General features: G+C 50.0%; 1 protein-coding gene across 1 annotated transcript in view; it reads left to right on the forward strand.

Annotated features, from left to right (window-relative positions):
- Gcn1 (GCN1 activator of EIF2AK4) overlaps positions 1–11,825 on the forward strand; it is a 59,495-nt gene extending 47,670 nt beyond the window's left edge. The window contains exons 45-58 of the mRNA XM_027414214.2: positions 934–1,098; positions 1,789–1,950; positions 2,203–2,295; positions 2,551–2,694; positions 2,797–3,066; positions 3,396–3,509; positions 3,853–4,083; positions 4,543–4,736; positions 4,842–4,956; positions 7,888–7,984; positions 8,307–8,455; positions 8,879–8,986; positions 10,563–10,781; positions 11,223–11,825. Of these exons, the coding sequence (XP_027270015.1) occupies positions 934–1,098; positions 1,789–1,950; positions 2,203–2,295; positions 2,551–2,694; positions 2,797–3,066; positions 3,396–3,509; positions 3,853–4,083; positions 4,543–4,736; positions 4,842–4,956; positions 7,888–7,984; positions 8,307–8,455; positions 8,879–8,986; positions 10,563–10,781; positions 11,223–11,348 (2,187 nt within the window). The 3' untranslated portion in view covers positions 11,349–11,825. The remainder of the gene's footprint in view (positions 1–933; positions 1,099–1,788; positions 1,951–2,202; positions 2,296–2,550; positions 2,695–2,796; positions 3,067–3,395; positions 3,510–3,852; positions 4,084–4,542; positions 4,737–4,841; positions 4,957–7,887; positions 7,985–8,306; positions 8,456–8,878; positions 8,987–10,562; positions 10,782–11,222) is intronic.
- Positions 11,826–19,399: the final 7,574 nt, after the last annotated feature.

Consider the following 19,399-nt stretch of genomic DNA (forward strand, 5'->3'; position numbering starts at 1 on the left):
TAGTTACAATTTAGCTCCTCTTGAGCAAAAGCACTGGGGTGAGTGTTCAGTGAGCCTTTCCCTGTGTTCTGTGGTAAGGCTGACATGCCTTGTGCTATGGTTGTATGTGAGGGAACTTAGTTTTTTTTTGGTTTTTTCGAGATAGGGTTTCTCTGTGTAGCTGTGGAGGCTGTCCTGGCACTCTCTCTGGAGACCAGGCTGGCCTCGAACTCACAGAGATCTGCCTGCCTCTGCTTCCTGAGTGCTGGGATTAAAGGCAGGCGCCACCAACGCCCAGCTGAGGGAACTTAGTTTTATATGTTTATGTGAGTATTTATGATTTATTCTGGGGACAAGGATCGTGTAGGCTAACCTCAAACTCATGGTCCTCTTCCCTTAGCATCCCCAGTGTTAGGATTACAGGCTTGGCCACCATTACTGGTCTCCACACTACTCTGGAGATAGGGCTGTGATTTATCTTTTGTTTCATTTTAAATTATGTGTAAATATTAAGTCTGTATGTGAGTATGTGCACATGGGTGTAGGTGCTCACAGAAGTCAGGTGAAGTGTTGGATCTCCTGGAGCTGGAGTTACAGGCTCTTCCAGGGCACCTACCTGATGTGGGTGCTCTGGAAGAACAGTGAGCACTCTTGACCACTGAGCTATCATCTATCAGCTCACTTTGTTTTGTTCTCTTCTGTGTTGGTTTAGACAGAATCTCTGTCTCAGGCTGACCTTGAACTCATAGTCCTGCTCCAGCCTCCCACACACTGCAATCACAGGCATGGGCCAGATGCCAGCACTGGCTTTCCTTCACTGTGTCTGCAGCATCTCCTGGGAACATAGACTTAGGTGAAGCTGTAAGGCCTGTGAGCTTCAGGACCCTTGTTCTCTGGGTGCCCTGGGCTTTACAAACACTTGATGTGGGGCTACCTACCGCCCTCTGCTGACAGATTGCAGCAAGGACTTTGGGAGATCTGGTCCGGAAGCTAGGGGAGAAAATCCTCCCTGAGATCATCCCCATCCTCGAGGAAGGTCTAAGGTCTCAGAAGAGCGACGAGAGGCAGGGTGTGTGTATCGGACTGAGTGAGATCATGAAGTCTACAAGCCGGGACGCTGTGAGTATCTTTATAGGCCTTGTAGCCCACACAGCTGTGGGTGACTGATGACGTGGTCTGGGGAGGGCACCAGCTTCACTCTGGAGGGGACTGTCCCCAGCAGCGTATTGCCTACCATGTGCAAACTGCTTCCTTCTTAGCTAGAAACTAAGGAAGATTCCCTCAAGTGGCCTTAAAACTGGAGATGACTCTTCCTACTCTCGAGGTTACTGTAGATGTGTCCCTTTGTCACTTTACCAACTAGGATATATGTGTGGTGCCACCTCAGTGGGAGAGGATGGCAGGGGCAGGAGGGGTGTGTTTCCTGGGTGCAGAGACCCACACCTAGTCAAGTGGAGACTAAAGGCTTTTAGCAGAGGTGAGACTGAGGAACTTGGCTTTCTTAGAGGTGAACAAAACAGTCTGGGAGTTGGAAGGCAGGTCCTGGAGCCCTTGTCTGGGTCGGTCAAGTCCTGTAGAGGATGAGAAGTAGCTGGGCCTTAGAGATTACAGTGAGCTTTGTAGTTGTTAAGTCTAAGTGAGGGATTCCCAGGGATCTGTCAGGTGTTCTGTCTGTCTGCTCTGACTTCATTTTCTCTTTGTCAGTGCTGATAGGACCACCCAGCAGACGGAGTTTGGCTGAGTTTGAGCCACTAGTCAGCATACTCTTGTTGGTTCTGCACGGGTCCAGCTGTGCTTGCATTGTTCTAGGTGCTGTATTTCTCTGAGTCCCTTGTGCCTACGGCAAGGAAGGCTTTATGTGATCCCCTAGAGGAGGTCCGAGAAGCGGCAGCCAAGACCTTTGAGCAGCTGCACTCCACCATCGGCCACCAGGCTTTGGAGGATATTCTTCCATTTTTACTGAAGCAGCTGGTGAGTGGCTCTCCCACACACCTTCCAGTGTGGCATTTACTGTCGGTGTAACAGTGAAGCACCGGGGAAGACTGCCAAGGCAGCAGGGATTTGGATTCTGCTGGGGAGTCGGTGCCATAAGATCTGATGTGGCTTTGCGCCTGTCCTTGGACAGTCAGGAGATGTGGGAGGCAAGGAGGTGAGTGGAGGAGGCAGCTGGCAGCAGGGTTGCAGTGGGAGCCAGTGCCCCAGTCATCCTGTGCTTCTCTGCAGGATGACGAGCAGGTGTCGGAATTCGCCCTGGACGGTCTCAAGCAGGTTATGGCTGTTAAGAGCCGTGTGGTGCTGCCCTACCTGGTGCCCAAGGTACATCCCCACACATGGCACACGCTCCATCCCAGGGCCTCCTGTGCATGCCCAAGTGTTGGGTCTGGCGAGGTGGATGCAGTGAGCTTGGATGCTCCCTTGTCTCTCAAAATGTATTGGAGCAGGCCCTTGGGTCAGTGCAGGGCAGTGGGCGCCCTTGGGTCAGAGAAGGGTGGGCTGTCTTAGAACCCAGTCTGGGCCTGGCACTAAGCAGGTTCAGTTTTCATCAGGTTGATATTGTTGTCCTTCCCCCAGCTGACAACGCCCCCTGTCAATACCCGGGTGCTGGCTTTCCTCTCATCTGTGGCAGGCGATGCTCTGACCCGTCATCTTGGGGTGATCCTCCCAGCGGTCATGCTGGCCCTGAAGGAGAAGCTTGGGTCTCCAGACGAGCAGCTGGTGAGGCGGCACGAGCACCCTGCTAGCTTTTCAACAGCCATCACAGCCTTCCTTGCTTGCCAGAGGCTTCGTGCTCAGCACACATGTCCCTCTGGTTTTCAGGAGATGGCCAATTGTCAGGCTGTGATCCTCTCAGTGGAGGATGACACTGGGCACCGCATCATCATTGAGGACCTGTTGGAAGCCACTCGCAGCCCTGAGGTGGGCATGAGGCAGGCTGCTGCAATCATCCTCAACATCTACTGCTCCCGTTCCAAGGCCGATTACACCCCCCACCTTCGAAGCCTGGTCTCCGGCTTGATCCGCCTCTTCAATGACTCCAGTCCCGTGGTTCTGGAGGAGAGCTGGGATGCCCTCAATGCCATCACCAAGGTGAGGGGACCATGAACCCTAGAACTACCTTATGGTTGCAGAATATTCAATGCCCCCCTGCTCCTTTGGTTTTGGTTTTATTTGGGGTCTTGTTGCTCAGTCTGGTCTCCTAGATTCAAGCAAATTTTCCACCTCACTTAATCAGGTACTGGAACTACAGGTTTGTGCCACATTGTAGGCTTAAAGCTCCAGATATTCGTAAAAATGGGCTCAGACATGACATTTTCTTCGCTGTTACACAGTGTGTGTCCAGTCTTTGTGTCCCTTCTTGGCCCATGCCTTGAGAGGAAGGGCTGTGCCTCACTCATGTTTCTCTCCAATTCTTGCAGAAGCTGGATGCTGGTAACCAACTGGCCCTGATAGAAGAACTACATAAGGAAATCCGGTTCATAGGCAACGAGAGCAAAGGCGAGCATGTGCCAGGCTTCTGCCTTCCAAGGAAGGTGAGCCAGAGCTCCAGGTGTGCATCAGGACACTGTGCAGCAGGAGTCAGTGTGGTGTGCTCGGTGTATGGTGGAGCATCTACACAGACAACATGCTGCTCCTGTGGCAGCCTCCTGTGCCTGGGTTCACAATGCCATCTGTGCCAGAGCCAGCAGGTCAGAGGTGGCAGCCGTGTTTCCTGTTATTAGCCTATTGGGTTGTTTCTCCTCCAGTCAGGTCATCCTCTTGGCAGTTACCCTGATTCAACCCCTTTATTAACTGTTGGGAGTACCTTGCTCTTGGTGGGAAACTTGTGGGCCTGGGCATTTGGGCTGGCCCCTCAGCTCTGGTTTCTCTTGTCAGGGCGTAACCTCCATCCTTCCAGTGCTGCGGGAAGGTGTCCTCACTGGTAGCCCTGAGCAGAAAGAGGAAGCAGCCAAGGCCTTGGGTTTGGTGATCTGCCTGACATCAGCTGATGCCCTGAGGCCCTCTGTGGTCAGCATCACTGGCCCCCTGATCCGAATCCTTGGGGACCGGTTCAGCTGGAATGTGAAGGCAGCTTTGCTGGAGACACTCAGCCTCCTGCTGGCCAAGGCGAGTGAGTTGGGAGCTTGTTCCGTCTGGATCCTGGAGAACAGATCTGTCTGTAGGAAACTGACGTGTGATGTCCTATGGGAGAAGAAGGATTGGACCATAGACAACAGTGCTGCTTCACTGCAAAGTCCTGCTGTAGCCCTAGGACCATGTCACCTTTGAGCCTGTGTCCTCACCCTCTTGACTCAATACTACCTGTGCTTGCTTGTCCTTGGGGATGGGACTCCACTAAGCTAAAGCTTCTGTCGCCAGGGCTGTGAAAGTGTGCCCTCTCATGGTGCCTGCCACTACTTCCTCTCCTCCCATTGTGAATGCTGAAAATTGATGTCGCTGAACAGGCTGTGCTGTGAACTTAGGTCTTGCTTGTTTTGAGCTGTGTATGAGAGCTTGGCTAGCTCCTGGCGGTTACGTTCATGTCTTTACCACAGTCGTGACTTTCGGGTATGGTTTCTCCCACAGGTTGGACTTGCCCTGAAGCCCTTCCTGCCCCAGCTTCAGACCACCTTTACCAAAGCCCTGCAGGACTCCAACAGGGGCGTGCGCCTGAAAGCTGCTGATGCATTAGGAAAACTCATATCCATCCACGTCAAGGTGGACCCGCTCTTCACAGAGCTACTCAATGGAATCCGTGTGATGGAGGACCCAGGTGTGAGGTACAGTGCTGCCTTGGAGCCATGTTCGAAGGCCATGCCTGAGCAGGTGGAAGGCAGGGGTGTGGGAGAGCCTGTGGTTAAAGCCTGAATTTCCTCCTTCTGTAGAGACACCATGCTGCAGGCCCTGAGGTTTGTGATTCAGGGTGCAGGTGCCAAAGTGGATGCTGCCATCCGGAAAAATGTCATCTCACTCCTGCTAAGCATGCTGGGACATGATGAGGTATAGCTGGGGGTCAGTGGCTGCACTGGGAGTTCTGTTGCTTCTCCTCCTCTTGGTGTTTTCTCCATATTGTGGGAGTAACCAGGCCCTTAAGTTCCTGTAGGACTTGCTGCATCTGCTCAGGTTGGGAGGGATCAGGGAGTGTTGTTGGTACTGCTGTTTCTGGAAGCCAGGGTTTGTTGTCTTGACTGTGCTGGGGATCAAACTAAGGTCTTGTGCATGTTGAGCACGTGCTCCTCATTGAACCCCAGCCCAGCCTCATCCATCTGTCTCATGGATGAAGCAGCTAAGTCACCAGACCTTCACCGGTTGCTTTAGCGTCAGTCACTTTTGCTCTGTGTTCCCCTTTATAAAACAGACTGCTCCAGGAGACATGCATAGCCACTCTTCAGTGGCAGGGTGCTTAAGCCCTAGCTTTGTGATTTGGGGTGCAAGTGCCAAAGTGGGTGCTGCCATTGGAAAAGTATAAGTCCATGCGAAGGTCTAACAGCTGTAGAGGGCAGAGTTTATCCATGGTCACACTCTTACCAAGTTAGAGTTATCTTCAGTTCTGTTAATCCTACCAAGTGTTTGTTAAGCTCCCATTGATTTCCTTGCATTGTGGCAGATCTGTGAGGGTGATGAGTCTATGGGAAGACCTTTCTGTTTCCCTCCCACAGACAGCCCTCTGCTTGTGGCCATCTTATTTATTTGTAGGGCTGATTGGAGACAGAGAGAGAGAGAGAGACAGACAGACAGACACAGACACAGACAGACACAGGGGTGTGGGGGATGTGCTCGCCTATACTGGTCCTCTCAGGGGATTCAGGATTGTGTCTTCATTAATCACATCTCCTTATTTTTTTAAGGCATTGTCTCTCACTGAGCCTAGAACTTAGCTCTCCTTTTTGGCATGACTGACTGACCAGTGAGTCCTTTGGGTTTGCCTGTCTCTGGCTCACAGCTTTTTATGTGGGTAGTAGGGGTCTGAATTCAGGTCTTCTAGGCAAGCATTTTAGCCACTGAGCTATCTTTGTTTTTTGTTTTTTTTTAAACATTCTTTTTTTTTTTAATTTTTATTTTTTGGTGTTTTGCTTGCATGTATGTCTGTGTGAGGGTATCAGATCTTGGAGTTATATACAGTTGTGACCTGCCTTGTGGGTGCTGGAAATTGAACCGGGATTCTCTGGAAGAGCAGTCAGTGCTCTTAACTACTGAGCCATCTTTCTAGTCCCCCATCTTTATTTTTGGGATATGAAGTTTTACAGGTAGCCCAGGCTGGTCTCCAGCTTGTCATTTTGCTGCCTCAGTCTTCTCAATGCTGGTACTGCAGTTGTGAACTGGCAAGCCTGGCTTGTGTGGCTTCACCCTCTCTCTCTCTGCACAAACCCATGGTGGCCTCTGTACCGCTGTGCTTGTGGCTCTGAAAGCCTGCAGTCCTTAATGGCCTATTCTCTGACTACCGCCCCAACTTCCTCATGAGACTATGTAGGGGTGCCTAGTCATTTTGGTCAGTCTCCTAGAGCTTTTATAGGGCCATGCACAGTGCAAGCAAAAGTTACAATTTAGACAAATTTGCATTTTCCACAGCAGATCTTAAAATAGCTCACATGGAGAGAGTGTCCAAGCTAGTTCTAACTGTGTTTGGTGCTCAGAGGCACACATTGCTGGCAACCTATTCTTAGAGCTTACACTGAGGTTGAAGGTGGCAGTCAAGGTTCAGCCTGGCTTTAGTTTTCCTGTCAGTCACTGAGTCTGCACTTGGTTGGTTGGTTTGTAACTTAGTCTGGGTTACTACATGGTGTGATAAACACCATGACCAAAAGTAAGTTGGAAAAGGCAAGGATTATTTGACTTTCCATCACTGAAGGAAGTCAGGGCAGGAACTTGGAGGCAGGAGCTGATACAGAGGCCATGGAGGGTGCTGCCTACTGGCTTGTTCCTCATGGCTTGCTCAGCCTGCTTTCTTATAGAACCCAGGACAACCAGCCCAGGGATGGCCCCACCTCTCTGGGCCCTCCCCATCAATCACTAGTTAAGAAAATGTCCTACAGGCTTGTCTACAAGCCAGTCTGATGGAGGTGTTTTCTCAGTTAAGGTTCTACTGTCCCAGATGACCCTACCTTGTGTCAAGTGAGCAGAAAACTGGCCAGCCCAGTTGGTTTGGAGGGACACAGTTAAACTGAGACATACTAACAAAACAGCATTTACTTTCAGTCTCCTCTTTTGATTTTGACCATGGAGCAGGCAAGGAGCCTTTATGCGACTGGCTTTGATATTGACAGAAAACACTGGCCCTAGGGTGCTGTAGATGTGCTTAGTGGAAGAGCACTCGCCTACCATGAGTGAAGCCACGAGCACTGTCTCGAGCACTGCCCCTCTCCCACCACAAAAAGTGTGTGTGTGTGGCATGATGACATACATCTCCACTTCTTTGTGTTGACCAGTGGCTTCAGCTTGAATGTCTAGAACAAACCCCCACTGTGAGGCACTGACACAGCAGAGGGAACAGCGAGTCATCTGGACCTGGGCTTGTAGAGGGAGAAGAGTCCAGAGCCGTTGCTGTAGCTGTCTTTGTAGGCAGCTCTCCTGTCTGTGCCAGGGTCCTTCCCAGCTGTGCCCTTGTGTCTCATGCCCTGTGGGTGGCACCTGAGAGGCTACACGTGAAGCATTCAGACTCCTGAGAAGCAAGGTGCTGTGTAATGCAGAACTCTTGCTGTTGTGGCAATTGCGGTCCTCACACTGCGGTTCTCTATAATCGAGTGGAGTGCAGTGTGCAATCTAACTCCCCACTGCGATGCAGTTGTAGTGAATTGGCGGTCCCAATCAGGTGTTGGGAGTGTGGATGCCTAGAGTGAGGATGCTTCGGAGTTCCTGAACTGGGGTATCCTTCTCATGCCTTCATTCTTGGGGAGCTGTCACACTCCCTGTCACTCCTCTCTCCTCTGTCAGGATAATACTCGGATCTCCTCAGCTGGGTGCCTTGGGGAACTGTGTGCCTTTTTGACGGAAGAGGAGCTCAGTACTGTCCTTCAGCAGTGCTTGCTGGGTAGGTCACTGCACAGGCCCTGGGAAGAAGCCTTGACACGTACCTCTTCCCACTTGAAGGATCTGGGAGCCCCTGAACTACCTTGTACTTAGGTGTCCTGCTCTAGAGTAGACTGGAGTCCCTGGTGCTCCTGTAGCCTGGGTGTTGCCTCTAATAGAACATGGTCACAAGCTAGGAGCAGCTGCCAGAGCTGCCCTGGAAGCAGGGGTTTCTGGGTTCCCGAGGCTGCAACTGGTCTCAGGTGGGGGGATAAGCCCTTGGATCTTAGGAGGGGAGTGTGCTGTGAAGTGTGGGTTCATGCCACTTGTGTCCTTCTGCCTAGCTGACGTATCTGGCATTGACTGGATGGTTCGGCATGGCCGGAGCCTGGCTCTGTCTGTGGCTGTCAACGTGGCTCCCAGCAGACTCTGTACAGGCAAACACAGCAGTGAGGTTCAGGACATGATCCTCAGCAATGCCACGGCAGACAGGGTAAGACCCAGTCCTGTCTTCCCCTCCCCGACCCTCTGTCATCATCCCGTGCTAGCCCTGTGCAGAGACAAAGGGGCCTGTTCAGCTGGGTGTGCAGAGCCTGGGTTCTACCATGGCTGGTTAACTTGGATGCTGAGTGAATGAGTCCTTTGGTCTCCAGTTTAATCATCTAAACCAAGACTTCGACTTAGAGGAGGTCACTAGTCCCTCTTTGGTTCCTGGGAACTGTTGACTTTGTTCTGCCCTGGCATCAGGCAGATGGTTAAGTAAGAGCAATGGAGGAACTGTTGATGAGGGGTGATCCAGGGTACAATGGGGATGAGGGACCTGCAGGTCCCCGGGGGCAGGATGCTTGCCTGGTTCTACTGCTTCAAGGCAGGAGTGGGTGGCTCCACCCTGTGTAGCTTTTGCTTTTCTCCACAGATCCCCATTGCCATGAGTGGGATTCGGGGCATCGGCTTCCTCATGAAGTATCACATTGAGACAGGAGATGGACAGTTGCCACCCAGACTCTCCAGCCTACTCATTAAGGTGAGTAGGTACAGTTCATGAGGAGCTCCAGGGCCAGAGCACACTGGAGTGAGTGCTCCATGATAGTCTCCAGGAGCTCCTGTGGACCCATGGAATAGATGGCAGAGTGTTTCTCTGTATGTTTTTCTCATGCTGTGTATTCAGTATTTGGTCAGATTCTTAGACGCATGCCTCCAAATCAAGGTAAGAACCACTTTTTCTCCAGGTGTGGTGGAATATGCCTTTAATCCCAGCACTTGGGAGGCAGGGGCAGGTGGCTCTCTGTGAGTTCAAGGCCACCCTGGTCTACAGAGCTAGTGCCAGGACAGCCAGGGATGCACAGAGAAACCCTGTCTCAAAACAAAACAAAATTAGAAAATCTTTGCTTTTTGTAGCAGCAATTGGAGAGGTGCATGCTGTCTGAAGGACAGGGGGCACTTGCACGAGTTGGCTTTCTCCTCCCACATGGATGTGGAGGGTCCAGTCATATAGTCAGGATGGCAGCAGTTGTCTTTACCAGATGAGCATCTCACTAGTCTCCAAGATGGTTTTACTATGCAGTCTTAGCTGGTCCAGTCAACAGATTCAAGGAGGCCTGCCTTTGCCTCCCGTGTGCTGAGATGAAAGGTATGAGCCTCCGTGTCTGGAGATTGAACTGATTTCTTATAATCTGTCTTCCTCCCTTAGCTGGCATGACACTTAGCAGTGTGACTGTTGTGGAGGTCCCAGGTTTTAATAAAGATAGCTAGGGAGCCTGATGTGGTGGCACATTACATGCCTGTAATCCCAGCACTTGGAAGTCAGAGGCAGGAGGATTGTGAGCGTATGCTATCCTGGGCCACAAATGAGTAAGAGAAGGGAGTGGGTGAGTGTGGCAGATGATCTGACCTGACAGCAGGCTCTCCCTGCCTCACAGCTCCCTTCTCAAACATTGATGTGCACAGAGGTCCGAGTCAAATCAACATTTTAGTAGGCTGGGGACATGCTGGAAACCCTGTGACTGGCCCCTGGCAATTACACTGCAGCTGTGCTTGGACCTCACTGAGTAATGAACTTCTAAAAGGGAGCCAGCCTCCTGTGGAGATGCCCAGGCCCACTTCTGAGATTAGAAAGGGTCTGGTTAGCTGGGAAGCCTGGACTGGATCAGCCTGCATTTGATTGTTCACTCAGCAGTCATTTACTGACGGCCTGCTGGAGTGCAGATGAACAAGGCAGGCAAGCTCCCTGGAGCCTATTAGAGAAAGGCCTGGATTAGATAGAATTGAAGGGTAAGGAGGAACCATTTGAGTATCCCAGGGCGAGCACATCCCACACGGTGTGAGCAGCAGCAACCAAAGCCTGAGCAAAGAGGAATGTGGCCTGTGTGAGGGAGTGAAAACCTCATATGGGCCAGGAATTGTGAGTCAAGGGGCTAGCAGCACTGTACCAGACAGGGAAGAAAGATATCTGTTACCTGCCAAGGGAGGGAACCCTGTCACACCATTACTTCTGAGGCAGGAACAGTGGGTCTGGTGTTGGTGCTGGAGGGAGAATGTCTATCCTGGAAGTCTGGGCTTTTGTGAAGAGCAGACTGCATGTTTTCCTGTTTTTCTCACAGTGTCTGCAGAACCCATCCAGTGACATCAGGCTGGTTGCTGAGAAGATGATCTGGTGGGCAAATAAGGACCCCCGGCCTCCCCTGGAGCCCCAGGCCATCAAGCCCATTCTGAAGGCTCTTCTTGACAACACCAAGGACAAGAATACCGTAGTGAGGGCCTACAGCGACCAGGCCATCGTGAACCTGCTCAAGATGAGGCAGGGCGAAGAGTTGTTTCAGGTGGGAGCCGGCCTGGAGTGCCAGCAGCATAAACTGTGGGCATTTGTCCTGCTGTCCTTTGTACAGTAGTAGCAAAGCCCTGTTCTCTCTGCCACAGTGTGTGTTAGTTGTCATGGGTGGTGGAGACTCAGGTGCTTAGAACACACCACCTTTGTTTCTCAGACTTATTTCAGCAGAATATTAAATTCTCTTCGGTAGGACCCAAGTGCACCCCAGAAACCTGGGTAGGGCTGCCCCATCTGAGCTCCAGGCTATGCCCTTAACCCCTCCCACAGCAGCCACTCTTGAACAGAAAACTGCAGCCTGTGTTCCCCAGTTTAGGAAAGACTTGAGGAAACATTTTCCAAGTTGTCATTTGTGTTGCCATATTCTACCCCAGTGTCTCTCAGTCTCAGCTTGTGAAGCTGTGTTCTGACTGTCTCCTCCTCGTCTTTCCCACAGTCACTCTCCAAGATCCTGGACGTGGCCAGCTTGGAGGTACTGAATGAATGCAACCGAAGGTCGCTGAAGAAGCTGGCTAGCCAGGCAGATTCCATGGAGCAGGTGGATGACACCATCCTGACGTGACAGGCCAGGTTCTCTGCAGAAACTCCGCTCCACATCTTTGTTCACTGTTTTCATTTTTGAAAATACGTTTATTCCAAGGGGGAGCTCAGGAGATGGTGTTCTTTCTCAAAAGTATTTTAGTATACCAACCAACCAGAGCCAAAGCCTTAAATCAAACCCACACACAACTGAAAATTGCCTCCTCCATCTCTTGCCCTTATCTTTGGAAAAGAGAAAGAAAGCACACACATAAACCTCAGAGTGGCAACTAGGGGGCCCTAACTCAGCATGGCCAGGAGGCACCAGCTCAGATCCCTCTTCAGCGCTTGAGCTCCCATGTCTGAGTGGGGCACAGAGCTGCAGAACTCTGCCTGATGCTCCCCTGGTTGGCTGACTTGTCTGGAGAAGGTGCTGGTCCAACCCCTTGGCCCCAGGTCTGGGGCATCCACATTCGAGGGAGGAGTGTTTAATAAAGGCTTTGATTGCATCTTGAAAGAAGCAGGTGGTTTGTTGTCATCATTTATACAAGGTCTCTCTGACTGTGTAGACTAGGCTGGCTTTGAATTAAGGGATCCACCAGCCTCTGCCTCCCAGTGCTAGGATTAAAGGCATGTGCTACCACCCTAGGCAAGAAGCAGATTTTTTAATAATGTCTAAACACCTATTAGACATAAAGCTCTCTGCATCAAGAATCAGGAACATTTTATATTCATGTTGAAAGTGTGAATCTTGCTGTTTCTCAGCCCAGCTCTGCCATGCTGTCAAAGCTTCATCACCGGTTTCTCTCCCCAGGCTCAGTGCACAGCCAGGCCTGACAACTTCCTCAGTATGGGCAAGCCAGGGGCTGAGTGACTGCTTCCCAGCTCTGTTCTCAGGGGACGGCGAACTGGTGGCCAGGCCATAGGGACAGTGGTCCCTTCTGTGGAGCAGTGTTCCTCTGGCCGAGGATGTGCAACAGGGAGCCAGAGCTGCGCTCAGGATCGGCCTCACTTACAAATGACTTCCTTCTAATTCCCAGATGGCTCGTGACACGCCTCCCAACATGACATAGACCTTTGTCAAAATTACTGGCCAGTGCTGGGTTTGGTGACAGTGGTAACATAGTTCTATAATCCCAGCACTTAGAAGGCAGGAGAACTTGGGGTAGGAGGGGTTGTCACCCTCAATTACATAGTTACAGCTAGCTTCGTTACATCAGACCCTGTCTTGGAAGAAAACTAAAGTAAAAAGACCAGTTTCTGGCCCGTTAGTGGTGGTACACGCCTTTAATCTCAGCACTTGGGAAGCAGGGGTGGGCAGATCTCTGAGTTTGAGGCCAGCCTGGTCTACAGAGTGAATTTTAGGACAGGACTACAGAGAAACCCTGTCTCAGGGTCGCGGGGGTGGGGGACAGTGTCACTAACAGTATAGCAGAAGTAGGAAGTGGGCTTTTATTTCCAAGTGTCATATGTCACAGTAGACCCAGTGTCATCTGAGTGGGGCTATCTGTAGAATCCTACAGCTGGAAGGGACCTTGAGAGGTCAGCTGAGTCGGCCCCCATAGCCAAACAGCCAATGGTTTCAGCTTTTGGTAGCCATGGCAACTGGGATTCAGATGGTCCAGTGTCCTCCCAGCTGCTTAGGGCATCTGTCAAGCAAGCTGCTGCATGTGTGCTCACCTTTCCCAGGCAGTGTGGTAAGGTGTCTCTCCCAGGTAGCAGGTTGTCATCAGTGCTCTCCACCAGCTTGGGTTACATCCATCCCAGCAGGGAGGGCAAGTCGACATGCAGAGGGTGGGGGACACCAGTAAGCAGAATTTGAAGGAGAAATAGCTTCCAGTTCCAGAAACTGGAGGAGGATGAGCACTGTGTTCAGAATAGGCAGCTGGAGGTTGTCACAGACATGACTCAAGGTTCTTGGAGCATGCTGCATCACATTCCTCTTGTCTGTGGGGTGGGTGAAGGCTCTCAGGAAATCCAGTGGTAAGGACTGTCATAGCACAACAGGGGGCAGGTCAAAAGGACCCGTCTGGAGGCACCGCAGCCCTGGAAACAGCCCAAATGAGCCTTGGAGGAAGTGAAGCTGGGCTCCCCAAGAGCATAAAACTGTCCTGGTGGCTGGCAGCTGCTGAGCATTGGAGCTCTTCATACCCAGTTCCTCATTTGTAGAATGAGGAATTCAGAAACGCTCAAAGTGTTCTCAGCTCCCCTTTAGGTATTAAAACTACCACTCAACACTTCACTGAGGCATCCTGTGAGCTAGAGGTGAGAAGATGACGTCGGGTCCCCTGGAACTGGAGTTCTGGATGGTTGTGAGCCACTGTGAGTGCTGAGAACCAAGCCAGGGTCCTCTGGAAGAGCAGTCAGTGTGGGTAACCCTTAGCTGCTGAACCATCTCTCCAGCCCCAGAGGAGGAAATTGGGGCACACCGGCCACACACCCCGCATTATATGGCTAAGAAATGGCAGTATCTTTACCTTGCAGTGGACTGGGCTTCAGCATTTTTGCTCTGAAAGTTCTGGAAGAACTTTCCTGTCCTGGCTCTCACAGGAAACAAAAAAGGCAGTGGAGGACCCTGGGTAAAACCATGAGCCAGCTCCAGATGACTGGCCCAGGGCTCCGCCTATGCAGTGGCAAGCAGAGCAATTTCTCCTCATTTGCAGAGGGTACCGGCTGGCAAGTCTTTATAGAGATTGTGTCCCCAAATCAATGACAAAGTGGTGTGGCCTTGATCACAAAGAGGTAACTGTCTAAACCCACTGTCCCTGACCCTTGAACTTGGAGCCCCTGGAAAACTTTACAACACGGCTGAGACCTTGCAAGTAAGTCCTCTTTACACGGCTCATGAGCCCAGGCGGCACAGGCTTGGCAGAGATTTAGATTTTAGTTTTGGAGATGTTTTCCTGATGGATTTTGAAGCAAGGTAGGCATTTGGAGATGCTTATGGGTTTGTTGGTGTGTGTATGTGTGTGCTGGGTTTTTCTTGGTGTGGGTGTGTGTCTTGAGGTAGGGTTTCTCTGTGTAGCCCTGGCTGTCCTGGAATTCACTCTGTAGACCAGGCTGACCTTGAAACCAGATGCCTGCCTCTGCCTCCTGAGGGCTTCGATTAAAGGGGTGCACTAGCATGTCCATCCAGGGATGCTCTAAGTGTAGTTCTATGAGGCTGTTCCAAATTACTTCAAGTCTTTCTAAAACAGAGCAGTAAGTTGTAAAATAATAGCATATATTCCCAAACTCGGGGGACCTGGGGCAGGAGAAATGTAAATTCAAGCTCATCTGAACTATGGAGTGAAACTTCATCTTAAAAAAAAAAAAAAACTGATAAGGAAAGAGGAATTCTACTTTTGTTGTGAAGTGTGTGTGTGTGTGTGTGTGTGTGTGTGTGTGTGTGTGTGTGTGTGTATGCATGCACATACAGGTGTAACGAGTGCATAGAAGCTACACGTAGTGTCTTCCTTTTTTTTTTTTTTTTCTTTGAGACAGGGTCCTGTCATTGAAGCTGGAGTTCTTTGGTGTAGCTGGACTTTGATCCAGCTGGAGAGCTCCAGGATCCTCCTGTCTCCACTTCCTCAGTGCTGGGATTATAGTCAGAAGCTGCCACATTGAGGGAACCTTATGCTTGGGTGGCAGGCACTTCACTGACAATTCTTTCTCAGATCCCCGGGGTTTGGCTTTCTGTAGTGCTGGAGGTATAACATGGGGCCAGGACCAGCTGCCCCCAGCCCTGGGACTAGTCTAAAAGGACTAGCTATCAGGTGTTGTAACTATTAGAACTCTGACTACATGTGATGCTGAAGGAGATGCTCTTCAGCTCTGGGTGTCGGAGATAACAGGGCTCTGCAGTCATCTTTGAGCCCTCCCTGTCCTGCTTGACATCGGTTCTATAACAGGTGTGCTGCAAGACCACCAGGCTTGCAATCTGCATTGAATGATAATGGTGTGCTCTGCCCAAAGCTAGGCATGCAGGAGGTTCTCATGTGGACAGTGTGGTTGTTTGAATAAAGATAGCTCCATAGGCTCATAGATTTGAATGCTTGGTCACCAGGGAGTGGAACTACTTGAGAAGGGTTAGGAGGTGTGGCCTTCCTTGTTGGAGGAAGTGTCACTGGGGGTGGACTTTAAGGTTTCAAGGGCCCAAGCCAGGCCCAGTGTCTCTCTTCTGCTGGCTGTGGATATGGATATAGAACTATCAGCTACTCTCCCAGCACCATGTCTGCCTGTGTGCCACCATGCTCCCCACCATGACAATGGACTAAACTGAAACTGTAAGCAAGTCCCAATTAAATACTTTCTATAGAATTGCTGTGGTCATGGTGTCTCTTCACAGCAACAGAACACTGCCTAAGACAGCCAGTTGTGCAAGGCGGGACACAAGGTGGGTAAAAACAGCGTTTTCAATGTGCCTTCTGTTTCTTGACCCCCTAGTCTGAAAAACTGTTAACTTAAGATGTATTTGGAAGACATGATGGTGATGACTGTCTTTGCCAGTACAGGGCGGGAAAGGATTGGTCACCAGTCACTCCCCACATTAGCACCCTGCTCCTTATTTAGGAAGAGTAGAGCTGAGGTGCCCATGGGAAGGAGGTCTGTAAGGTCATTCGGGTGGCTGACAGAATTGGGGAGAAGAAACCTGTATTTCTTGATTCTCTTTGTCACCAAGTCTCAGCACTATTCAATAAAAATGATTTGGAAAATGGTTTTAGCAAAATCAGCAACCAGGTTTGCATGTGTCTGTGGAGCGATGGGCTCCACTTTGTAGAAGAAGCAGAACTGTGTGCTGCCCTGGTTAGTTCTGAGCTGCCCTCCTGAGTTCTGTTAGAGGGGCTCGCCTGCCTTTGGGGGGTGGGAGGAGGACTACCATGTTAAAGCCTAGGAAGAACTGGCTCAAGGATTGTTGTCAGTAGTGTTTCTGGATGAAACTTAATTGAGTGTGCCAGAGTGAGTCCCCAGACCCTGTCTAGTGTGGCTTCTTTTTCTTTTTTAAAGATTTTATTTATTATGTATACAATGTTCTGTCTGCATGTACGCCTGCAGGTCAGAAGAGGGCACCAGATCACATTACAGATGGTTGGGAGCCACCATGTGGTTGCTGGGAATTGGATTCAGGACCTCTGGAAGAGCAGTCAGTGCTCTTAACCTCCAAGCCATCTCTCCAGCCCTAGTGTGGCTTCTAAGATGATGACAGAAGAACCAATGCCTATAAGTCTCTCAGAACAGCACCTTGAGAGAGCAGCACACAACCCTTCCTACCACTTGAGAGTCCCACCACAAAGAGAGGTGGCCTGTTGGGGCATTGCGGTGTCTGACAAGTCCTTGGCCTCAGGATCCATTTACATTTCAAAAGTATTGGCTTCCATAGGATATTTGTGTATCTTACCTGTGGACGCTTGCATCCTAGAAATCACAACACAAGTATTAGAAAATAGTCATCTAGGCAGTGGTGGCACACGCCTTTAATCCCAGCACTTGGGAGGCAGAGGCAGGCAGATCAATGTGAGTTCGATACCAGCCTGTTCTACAGAGCAAGTCCCAGGACAGCCAGGGCTAAACAGAGAAACCCTGTCTTGAAAAACTAAAATAATATTAGAAGAAAATAGCACAGCTTGGTGATGTAGCCCAGCTGGTAGAGTGCTTGCCTAGAGTGCACGAAGCCCTTGGATCTATCTGCAGTACCACACAAAGCCTGGCATGGCTTTTCTATTCACTTCCACTTTTTTGCATGACCATAGCCTATGGCCCTCAAATTTACCTGGATATCACAGTTCCTTCCAGGTCTCTCCTGTGCTGACCCAAACCTAGCAAAGCTGACTTCAGGGTACCACCCTTCTTCTCCATCCTCCTCCTAGACCACTCAGCAGCTCTTAGTCCTGGAATGTACAGTGTTGTCCTCTGTCTCCCTGTTTATCACCTTTTGTTCACTGCCAAACTTGAAGAACAGAGGCCTGCCACCCTGAGCTTCCTTGGCTCCCAGACCCTTATCTGCTATACTTCTCTTCTGACCCTCAGCCCATATTCCCAAACAGTGTGAAAGTAGGTTTCCAAATTTTGCTTACTGCTAAGTCTCTGGCTGCTAGACCAGTGCCCGGCATAAAGTGTAATTGTGTTAAAATTGTTTTTTTAATATTACTTTTTAAAAACTATGCATTAGTAAAGTGGAACACAATAGTGATTTGCATGTATGTCTGCATGTCTGTAGTAGTTAAAAGGCTAACAGTTGTCCTGGACTGGAGTTATAGACATTGTTAGCAGCTGTGTGGGTGCTGAGGACCAAGCCTGGTCCTCTGCAAGAGCAAGTACCTGTAAACTTCTGAGCCGTCTCTTCAGCCCCCATTAGTTGTTGAATTACTGATTTACTTCCCCCACCATGAAGATGTGGGTGTTTTGCTTCTGGGTGCATCTAGTAAGCACACCCATATTTATTGAATTAATGAATGAATCAAATGATTGAATTTGCTGCATGAATCCAGTTGCCAGGTGAAGTGATATTTTAAAAGCAGCTTTGTCTGGCTGTCTCCATTTGTCTTGCTTATTTTTCAGTACCTGCCCCCCTTCCCCCACGCACACACACACCCTGTTCACACTTCAAGTCCTGCCGCCAGCTCTATCTGGCAGCTGCTGCCACGAGTCTGCCATGTAGCTGATGCTGTCTCTCTGCTGGGGAACTCCTGTTGACTCTTGCAGCTTCTCAGGTAGGAAGAGGAAGAGCTGGAGGGTTCCCTAGTCACAGCTCAGGACATGGGGGGTGAGGTTTCCAGCTGTAGGCAGACCTGATCAAGTCAGAGGTTTATATATAACATGGCTTGTGTGAGACAGTGTTTCCAGAGAATGTGCTGGGAGATTCAGTTTTGGGGTTCTAGAAGCATATTTTGGCCTCAGGGAATTCCCCCATCACTGTCCCAGGCTGAGACAGCCAATGTCTAAATCTAGTAGCTGATATTTAAAGCCCACCTCTGTTCTGGTGGCACCATGACATCTCTATGCCAGAATTCTTCCCATCACTTTTTTTTGTTCATTTTTTTTAGATTTATTTATTATGTATACAACATTCTGCTTCCTTGTATATCTGTACATCAGAAGAGGGCACCAGATCTCATTACAGATGGTTGTGAGCCACCATGTGGTTGCTGGGAATTGAACTCAGGACCTTTGGAAGAGCAGGCAGCACTCTTAACCACTGAGCCATCTCTCCAGCCCCTTTTTTGTTCATTTTTAAAATTAATTTATTTTTTACATTCCACCCATCACTTGTTAACTGGCAGTTTGTCTCCTCTGAAGTCTAGGTGGAAACCTGACAGCTAGATATACTGTGTTGGAAACCAAACACAGTTCTAGCTACTGTGTTCTATCATTCACTAGTAATTCCTCTTGAGTGTATCTGAGCTCTGCTGAGTCTGCAAATTCTTGGAGGGAAGTTTAATATTATCCTCTACAACATGGAGTAAGTAAATAGTAATAAGCCATTAAATAGTTACAGAATAAACGGAGCAATTGGGATGTACTGGGTTCTGGTTGACACCTGGGACAAACCTGGGACTCTCGTTTCCCTGTGGTCGATTCTGCTTTACTTTGCCAGGGTATCCGGCAGCCATGTCACCAGGTTGCTGCCTTGGAAATTCTGAAAGTCTACAATAGGAAACGGCTCCATGATTACTGACTAGCATCCATCATTATCGACACAGGCACAGGGCCACACAGTCATACTCGGTGAGGAAACAGGCTCTGAGACAGGGATACAACGCTTATCCAAAAGCTTTTCAGGGTGGATTTCAAAGTTGGCATCAAAATTCAACCTTCCTGACCCAGAAGCAGGTGCGCAGATGTGATCCACCTCTTCACAGGCCAGGGAGACCCGGGGTGCTTATCTCAAGTTGACCTGAAGACTTTTTTAGTGTGTGTTTTGTTTTTCAAGATAGGATTTTTTTGTTTTGTTTTGTTTTGTTTTGAGACAGGGTTTCTCTGGCTTTTGAGCCTGTCCTGGAACTAGCTTTTGTAGACCAGGCTGGTCTCGAACTCACAGAGATCTGTCTGCCTCTGCCTTCTGAGTGCTGGGATTAAAGGTGTGAGCCGCCATTGCCTGGCCTATGACATCTTTCT

Source organism: Cricetulus griseus, chromosome 4 (assembly GCF_003668045.3).
Source record: "Cricetulus griseus strain 17A/GY chromosome 4, alternate assembly CriGri-PICRH-1.0, whole genome shotgun sequence".
Lineage (NCBI taxonomy): Eukaryota > Metazoa > Chordata > Mammalia > Rodentia > Cricetidae > Cricetulus > Cricetulus griseus.